This window comes from Phaethon lepturus, unplaced genomic scaffold, assembly GCF_000687285.1.
Source record: "Phaethon lepturus isolate BGI_N335 unplaced genomic scaffold, ASM68728v1 scaffold41854, whole genome shotgun sequence".
Classification (NCBI taxonomy): Eukaryota; Metazoa; Chordata; class Aves; order Phaethontiformes; family Phaethontidae; genus Phaethon; species Phaethon lepturus.
The window spans coordinates 44,178-54,005 of NW_010534810.1; the positions used below are offsets into that span (position 1 = coordinate 44,178).

General features: G+C 36.2%; 1 protein-coding gene across 1 annotated transcript in view; it reads left to right on the forward strand.

The window, feature by feature from the left end:
• Positions 1-9,828, forward strand: part of LOC104619664 (dihydropyrimidine dehydrogenase [NADP(+)]-like) — a gene marked incomplete at its 5' end in the record, with an annotated part of 86,032 nt that overhangs the window by 33,127 nt on the left and 43,077 nt on the right. Inside the window, 3 exons of the mRNA XM_010285616.1 lie at positions 722-918; positions 4,749-4,830; positions 8,092-8,179. Of these exons, the coding sequence (XP_010283918.1) occupies positions 722-918; positions 4,749-4,830; positions 8,092-8,179 (367 nt within the window). The remainder of the gene's footprint in view (positions 1-721; positions 919-4,748; positions 4,831-8,091; positions 8,180-9,828) is intronic.

The following is a 9,828-nucleotide window of genomic DNA, read 5'->3' on the forward strand; positions in this document are numbered from 1 at the left end:
GAGAACAGTGTTAACTTCCAGGTATGCCTACAACTTTTGGACACACAATAAAAAAGTGGAGAACATCTGAAATAGATGAGCAACTAACATGAAATAAGTCCTATTACAATTATCTAAGAGAAGGCATTTAAAGCATGGGTTACCTTTGAAAATACATCACTGAAGATTATAGGCAGTTCCTAAAAAAGTTTCAAAACGACCTAAGCTTGGTCACCTACCACCTCTAAAAAGTCAAGCCGTAATTGATTTATCCAGGATCACACAAGCTGTCTCTTGAAGAAGCAAACGCTCTTCGTTGGCATTGCAATCCTTTGTGTTATTCGCAAAAATACTTTTCTAGTACTAAGAATAATCTGAACATTGTTCATAAGGAAATTTTTGGTGTTACAGAGATTCTCTGCCATCTGGCTGACTTTGTATTACTATTCTGTTACTAGTAGTCTGGTTCCACCTTCTCTGTAAAACTTACAGTAGTGAAACATCTGACTTCAGCCATTTTTGAGACAAAAAGAACCCCAGAAGGACCAAACCCTGCAACTACAACATCCCTCACAAATGCACACATATGTCATTTAGGAATCCCTATAATGCTACGAAGCGATCCACAATAATACATCAATAATAGGTGACAGTACTAGCAGAGGCTTCTATCATGTTATTCACAATAAAATTTAAGGAGAGAATGTAAAGTATATAACCTGTTGAATGTATTGCTTTTCAGGTGTTCAAAGCTATGAATATTCCTCAGATCAGAAACCCTTCCTTACCGCCTCTAGAAGATATGCCTGAAGCCTATCATGTGAAGATAGCTCTCCTTGGTGCAGGACCTGCAAGTTTAAGTTGTGCTTCCTTTTTGGCTCGATTGGGCTATTCGAACATCACCATATTTGAAAAGCAGAAGTATGTTGGTGGCTTAAGGTAAAAAACAATGACAACAGAGCACTATTTCAAATGATTGTAGAAAGCATAGCAAAAAATATTGTGCAAACATAATTTATACATGATCCCTCTACCTTCACCAAAGGAAGAGAGTAGAAAATTTTAGATTTGGAAAACTTATTTTTAATTTAAATAATTCATAATTCAAGTTAAAATAGGTACAGTTACAGGCAAGCTTTAACTGAAAATCTGGTGGCTATCTCCCATATTCTTTTCATATTCCAGGGTGCAATTTGTTATTATCAAATGAACACTTCAGAAAATTGTCAGGAACTATTTTCCCTTATCCAGAACTTTTAAAACGAGATGAAGTACTTGTAGTCCTATATGGTGAAAGAATTAGTAGCTGTTTAAAATGCTTTAGACAGATACTAATTTCATGGAGAATTTTAAATTTAGAATTCTTTCATAAACTACTTTATGCAAATAAAGGTGACGGTGAATAAATCCATCATGTATGCCTGGACTTGCAGCTTTAGTAAACCATACCATAAGAGTGAAACCATACCATACCAAAGAGTGAAAAAAAGAGTGAACGATTCTCAACCTTTGACAAATTGCAAATACACAAAGGAAGGTACCTTTGCAGTTTTCCTGTATGGAAAACACTTCTGACATTTGCATGGTGTCATGTCCTCTACACTAGAAGATGAATTTTTACGACTGTAACAATGGCTCAGGTCATATATTTTAAAGTTGATTGGAATCTCTAAGTATAAGATAAAATATTTCAGTAACTGGCTAGTGGATACCAACCCATTCAAAATCATAATTAAATTTTACATGTTGAAGACATACTCACACTTGAAGTGTTTACAAAATGAAAAGTGAAAAGAAACAGAGAGAGAAAGAAGGGTGACATGCTTGCATTTCTCTGTGCAGCATCACTGAAACCAATAGAGTTGACACTGTTAACATATTTGATCCATAATGTCAAATACTTACTCAGTGCTCTGGAAGATAGAGAATCAATGCGGGAGAAGAACTGATTACCTGAATTTTTCCCAGTGAGGTTCAGAAGTATTTTACCTAATTATCAAGGTGTTAATACATAAGCATTTAACTGTACAGCTGTTTGGTTTGAACTGGTTGCCATAGAGGATTGCAAATTTAGTATATGAAATACCTATTCACCTGTTGGGTAGCACATGTTTTCATAAATACCAGATTTAAAATCAGTTTTGTTGCTGTAAAGTAGTAAGAAATAATAAGATGTTTCTCCCAATGAAGCTTTACTTGGTGACAGGTTAGACTCAGGTTGGACTCAGCAATGTAGTACAGTACTTTCTGCAATTGCTTACAATACAGTGCTGCAGTTGCTTACTGTGTGCTTGCATATTTGAAGCAATGTGATCTTAAGTTGCATCTGTTTGTCACGTTTTAAGTTGAATTTAAAATAAAGCTTAGTCTGTTGTTTGTTCTACTGCAAAAAGCCTTACACTAAGTTTTTGCTGCTAGTATCCCTAGTGGTCAAGTGCTGCATTTTAAAATGTATTTCTTTCTTTTGAGTCTTAAAGAACACATAGCAATCAAGGTCAAATTTTCCTTCCATTCATTTTAGAAAGTTTCACATCTGGTTTAAGGGCATTAATTCCTTTTGTCTTTATTTTAATCTTGGAACAGAAGGGAGGCTGGCCTGTGGCAGCAATCATCCATTATTGCATTTGTAAGTCTTTGCAGTACATCTTCTAACACGTTTAGATTATTGATGGGTGCGTTTTCAAGGCTTCATAAACTGTTGAAAATAGCTAACAAGACCAAATTAATTTTGTATTTGGAATCAGCTGTTAGGAAGGGCAGTGCTTGTATCCTATTTTGGTTTGCTTTGCCTTTTTAAAGTGTTTTTAACTAGGATGTTCCTTCACATGCATGTTAAACCATAGCTAACGTTAATAATATTGCGACAATAGAAAAGTGTCTAGTGATTGCAGTTCCTGTGGTGTGACATTTAAGCGTAACATAATCTGTGGTTGTCTGAACATGTCTGAATTTTTCACATTCATGGGCAGGTTTTCCTACATTTCACCAGTTGTGTAAAAGTTATGCTTTGTAGTAGAGTAGGCATGAGTAGATCATGCTCTTGCTTAGAGACGGTGAACAAGCTTCACTGCTCATGCTCTTAGCTATGCCACTGGTTTATAACATACCAAAATATTTCTCTCACTAGGCCAAAGGGGTGTCTCTTGAGCAAAAGTAATTTGACATCACTGAGAAACACCAAGCACCTGTCCAAGCACCTCTAACCTGGATCGGATTTGAGGAAGAGGTGAATTTGTGGGATGCTGCTCCCATCCACCTCTTACTTCCTGCACCTCTACCTCATTTCCGTCTCTCCATTGCAGAGTCAGAGACTGTCTTCTGCTGCTGAAAGAAATTGTATCAAAATTCTTGATGTACCAGCTGACTTTCAAAAAAATGCTTGTTTTCATAATGAATGTACATGCATGTGTCCCCACAGAACTGTGTACATTTGCAAATGAACATATATGTACATTTATGTGGGTATACTCCACAGCACAAAACTGTAAATAAGTGTTTAATAAGAACAAAAAATTGTTTACAAACAATGACAGTGACATAACACAGCCAGTGCTGTTCTGGGTTCTTCTAAGATTCATGGAAATGACAGACCTTCAACAAATATATAGGTTACTTGGAAAAAGGAACTTTCCTTTCTTTATGAGATTTCTTTATTGAATCTCTGTTGCAGACTCATATTGATACATTAGTTTCTGCCTCAGACACCTTTTTACTTAGCATGACCTATGAAAGTTGTATTGTCATGACACATTCATTATATCTGATATTTAGAACACTTTTCATTGCACAGTGGTCAGGGAAGGTAAAAAAGGGCAGTATTAGAAATGATAAGGAGGAACACCAGCTTCTTATCAATATCATTAAAGGTGATACAACTTAAAATAAATAAAATCCTTCTGGCCTATCAAAGTTAGATGTTAAAGATGGTGTTATCACTAACAATACGTAAAAGAAAGCCACAGTGAATCTCTTGTGCCAGTGCTTTGTTATGGAAATTATAGATCCATTAATCTGAAAACAGATTAGACTGAAGTTTAGAAATATCTGGGGATAGACTTCCACTTTTGTGTATATTCAGGTTTTTTTATCTTCATTGGACAAAAATATCTAAAATAGAACTTCACTGTGTAATGTGTTTTATGGCAGAGATTTTGAACTGGCATAAGTAGATGTCATTTCATTGGAGATAAAAAATTTCTACCAGGAGATCTAAACTGAGATTCTATGCGGGTACTGCAGTTTTCCCATACAGGAGATCTGTGAATCTGGGAACTTGAAGATGTCATTCCTCATCTTACCCAGGAGAAGAAAGTGCCAGCTAGTAAACATGAAGTCAAAAAGCAAACTTAAGACCAAGAGCTCATAGAATATTACTGACTTTGTCTGTCCTGAAAGATCTAAAAAAAAATGTATGAAGTAGAAATGGAGGAGGGTACAGCTTTAAATACCATTGCTCAAAATAGCATATACAACACTTTTTAAAAAAAACGAAGCTCTTTTGGACCCAAACTTAACATATCTTAAATGGTTACCTACAAGGATTGGCCTCAAGGTACTGTCTTCCTGGCCTATTTTTTTAGCATTGGGTGAATAATTCTGTTTTGTCACTCTAACAATTTAAAAAAAACAACGGTCAAGCTTCAGCACATTTCCATTCACATATGTCAAAATCAACTAGGGTGTGTTATAAATATTGAATTTTTAACAAATAAAAAATCCTTTCTTCCTAATAGCTGGAAGTATTTCACAAGTGCTTTTATTTATTTTAGTACGTCTGAAATCCCCCAGTTCCGATTGCCGTATGATGTAGTAAATTTTGAAGCTGAGCTTATGAAGGATCTTGGAGTGAAGGTAAAGAAAAATATATCCTGCCTATATATAGCTCAAAGAAAAAAGAACAAGAACTCTGCCAAAGATTAACAGCAAAATGTCATGCACATTAGTAAAGAACAATTAAAAGCTACGCTAGACAGAAGCAGGAAGATGCTTCCTCTTGCTCAGGGCATTTGTCTGTCTCCTGTCTGAATGCCACCAGTTTGGAAAAGGGCAATCAATAGTTCTCATCTGGCATGCCTGCATGTGATTAATTGTCTGTAAGAAACAAATTCCTAAATTGCTTTAGGGGTTCAATGTAGCTATTGGAATGATTTGATTTTTTTAATCAAGTTTTTTTCATGCAAGTTTGGCATTACTTAAAACATTCATATTTGATACTTCTCCTTTCGTCTCCTCTCTGAGTTTTTTCTTAATGATTTATCATACAGTCTTGCATCCAAGTTAATTTTCTAATAAAATGCATCAAATTAAACAAAGTGTTAACATGATCATCTATTATAAACAATAACAGTCATTCAACTTCTTGGAAAGCAATAGTTATGCATTATTCTGTTAAACAAATGTGTGTTGTTTATAGATAATGGGAACATTGCTTTATTGTTAATTCAGGGCTTGAGCTGAAGATTTAGATAATATTTACAACTGCTGCATATTTTAATAGAAGTTACAAATGTAGAATGCATCACTGGATCAAATTTTTGAGTACCAGAAGGGATAATATATTTTAACATGATACTAAAGCATTCAGTGAAGCAAGAAATTATTCTTGGAGTCTTTTGTGTTGGTCTACATTGTAAAAGCGGTAGACTGTTGTCACAAGACCCAAGTTAAGAACACCATCCTGCCCAGGTTTTATAAAAATACTAGTAAGATATAAGATAAGGTTTTAAATGCTACAGGTCTTTTCTTTCTACTCTAAAGATCTGTTTGCAGCCCTTGAAAAAACTGGCAGAATGGAGGTTGAGTTAGGGATGGGGCTAAACACAGAGCACTGAGACAATTTTAGACAAAACTGCTGGGCATAGGCACCTGGGAACTGTCTGCAAAACTCAGTTCCCCAGGGTTCCCTGCGATGACGAGGTCTCCAGAGTGGACTGATAGAGCCACCATATCATCATGACCCGCAAGTCTTCTGCGGTTTTGAAACACGGCAGAGAATCTCAATGTAAATTTGCTTCCGCGCTCTGCCATTGGTGTGCAAGTTGACCCTTTGGCAAGCTGGCTAACCAAGTACCTTAGCTTTATACCTCTGCAAGCTGGAAATATTTTCTGGTGTTTACTTAACACATTTCAAATCTGTGGTGGAAGGTGCTGTATTGTGTAAATGCCCAGTAGTGCTGTTTATCCAAGTAATTCTACTGAAATTAGTAAGAATTAGTCAGCTGAATAAGGATTATAGAGCTAGGCCCTGGGAGTATTATGAATCCTTACATAAAATAGTATTGCCATTTAAATTCCTTCATTAGGTTTTCATAACATATGTACACAATAGGATAAAAAAATTTAATGGCAATTTATGGAATGTATTTTGTTGCCAGTGAGGATGTAGTCTGTATTCTTGAAAGGATTACAACTGTACACAGCTTTTGCACCTCTGATAAAATTTATATTAAATCTCCAAAGACAAAAAAAAGTCGGTGTTTTAAGTATTGTACACTGTGTTTTACATATGCCTTTTTTTTCACAATAGGAAAAGAATGTTAAGTGGAATATAGGCAGATTCAATAACAAACAAGGTATACAATGACATGAAGACTAAACTGTTAAGATCACAAAATATAGTGCTTACACAATAGAGCATGGCATTTTGTAAAGTGAATACACAAGTGATGTAACAAAAACTGGGGGGAAACATTCAAGTTCAGAGAGTCTAAAGTATGGAGATAAAAACATACATATCCATGTTGAGAAGTACAAAATATCAGAAGAGGAATCACACACACTTTATGCACTCAAAAGCCTTGGGATTAGGAGAGATGAGCAAAAGGTGCGTGTACCTTCAATTGCACGACCTCTGCGCAGGAGACTGCTACAGCTGGTTTCCTGAACACGCAGCAAACACTCTTCCCCGTCTCACTCTTACAACAACTGTAGTAGCCTAACCTGTCGCTGCTCAAAGCAGGGCTGCTGGTGGAACATTACTGTACAAAACTTTTCCAGCTTTTGCTTCTGGAAGTAAATAGTAGTTGAACTGAAACAAGTATAGATTATAGGTGTGGTTTTATTACTGTGACTTCTTTCAGTAGAGGAACACCAATCACTGCACTCTGGGCATTGTTGCTTGTCTAAATTAGAATTAACAATTGCAAGTTTCAATCAAAACTGATCTCATTTATAATTTTGAAAACCTTTGTTAGTTTACCACGCAGAGGAGTCTGCTTCATTATGAGCAAGTAGGGCACGCTGTATTTGCACAGAACGTTCTTCAGACTTACTGCCGTCTCTGGCCCAGTCTTTTGCAGGCAGGTTTTGTGAATTCACAGGAACAGCATTGGCTTCACTGAGGGGTTTTTGGCATAAAGGTGTTCTAGCTAGTGGTCTCAGTGCAAAATTAAGGCTGTGAGCTTTAAGAGTGCAGCACAAAGCAATACTATTCTTCCTTCGGGACTGGCACTGCATTCTGCGCAATTGGAGGCCTACCAAGTGCCTGATACTGTGCGGGAAAACATTGCTTAGTTTTCTGTTCAGAACCCCTGTTAATACAGAATAGCGTCATGTCTTTTATTTTTTTTATTTCTCTGTTAAGAGGCTCATATTTTCGCTAATGTTTCTGCAATAACCTAATCTGCTTGTTTTTTGGTTGGTGTGCTGGGTGATGCGTTTAGCACATATTCCCTAAAGGAGGTTCTTGCTTCCACATCATGTTTCTTAAATTCTGATCTTCACATGGGAATACAACCTTTTGTAGTCAGCACTGAATACAGCGATTTACTCGCAGTAGGAAACTACCATTTTCAGTTTTACTTCAGTATTGTGTTCCATTGACAGGCTTCGTTTGTTTGTTTAGCTTCCTTTAACTCTTTTAGCTAACAGCAGAAACCAAGCTAGCCTGTGGTGGCTCCTGTCTGAGGATGATCTGAAGGTACCTTTTACCCATATCTAGTTTGGGCCACTTGCTTAAATCACAGCCAATCTGGCCTTTTAAGCCTGCCTTGGGGGGAAAAAAATAATTTGCTTTGTTCACTAGAAGATCCTGCGAGATGTCTGTATGCAGGACATGATATAAATTGTTCTCACATGATCACATTAAAAGCAAGTAATCTTTAATTCTTCCAGATAATTTTTAATAAAGGCCTTGCAATGGATGGGATGACGCTCCGTACCTTGAAAGATGATGGCTATGAAGCAGTCTTTATTGGAATAGGTAAGAAGAGCTCACTGTCATGTGTTTTGTCATCTTGAAATTGACTGCCTAAGAATAAACTGGGAATTCTATCTGTGTTAATATCATGGTATGAGAAAGCTTCAATTTGATGCGTTATGAAAGTATAGAATATACGGAAAATTTAAAAAACAGGAAGCTAAAGCTAGCTGTCTGAAGACAGTTATTTGTTAAAATTTTCACATTTACATGATAGATTTTTAAGTAAGATGAGAATGTAGCTGAATGGGTTGATTTACTGTTTGTTTAAATAGTTAAAAAATCAATGAACTAAAAAATTACTTGTAATTAATTGCCATATTGGCCTAGAGCAATACACAAGTTCAGTTTTCAATTTTTGCGAACAGCTTACTGTACCACATAATCACTGAGTCTATATGTAAGCCAGTGATACCATGCTTGGTTGCTTTTTTTCTTTCCTCCATAAACAACATGTAACATCCTTCAGATAGGCTGTAGTGAAATGTAATTGTGGGTTGGGTTAATAAAATAAGCTGACTTTGACTTATACTAAAACTGGCATCATAGGTCTGTCTTCTCTCATACGCTAAGGAGGTCCTGCACCTGCCTGCTATTTAAATCATTCCTTCTTTTTAATGTTAGATTAGAATTGTTATCCATTTACAAGTATTTTGAAGTACAGCTGGACCCATCACTACCATATGATAGGCATGTTGAGCAGGCATCGTCTACAGTTGGTATGAGGCTTAATGCTCTTTATTGATCTAGACGTTGCCTAAGTGAACATAATAGGAAACAAGTTGTCCAACTGTTCCTTCTTCCTATTATTGATTACAGAGATGTAATTCTTAGTACAGCGACAACTGTTGTTTACCATCTGGGTATGCAGTATAATAAGCTTTGCAGGTCTATTCTGTCATGTAATAGTCGTACAGAGCATTGTGATTTATATAATCCTAAATCCTCACACTGTTAGAGACCTTCCATGTATAGGAATTCTGATGTGTCATATTTTGATGTAATTATATACAAAGCAATGGTCCAGCTTATCTCCTTTATTGTTTTAATCGATGTCTTTCAAACTGCTTTATAAAATCTCACCAATGAGGGATTAATTCATAAATAAACATTTGCTTTCTGAGAGTCTAGCATTTAGGAAAAAGTTAGCAGTCATTTTTGGAATATCAACATGATTCCCCTGCATTTCTGACTCAGAAATTTAAAATAACAGTTCAGTTAAAAGTTAGCAAAAATGGTCACTGAGCATTACACATAGGATTGGAATATTTGTTTTATGGATGTGAGTTTATTTTCTGACCTTAATAATGTTATCCAAATCTGAAATATTTTTGGTTAGAAATACACATATTATGCCATACAGATGCTAGGTAATGGGACACAGCCAGAATTTTAATGAACAGAGAAGGTATCTGAAGCATAATTCTCAGTGAACCATGTGTTCACTGATTGTATTAGGAAACTGAGGATATAAATGCTAATGAAGGATTATGTGTTCCTACAAAGTTTTGTTATTGGAAGCTACCTTGCATTCACGATGAAGTTAGTCCCTCTCTGTACCCCCATGTCTGCCTGTCATCTCTCTTTTGCAGTGCTGTGTAAGACACTGGACAGTAATGTGGCCTTGTGTACTGGTAGGGAAAGACGGAGGA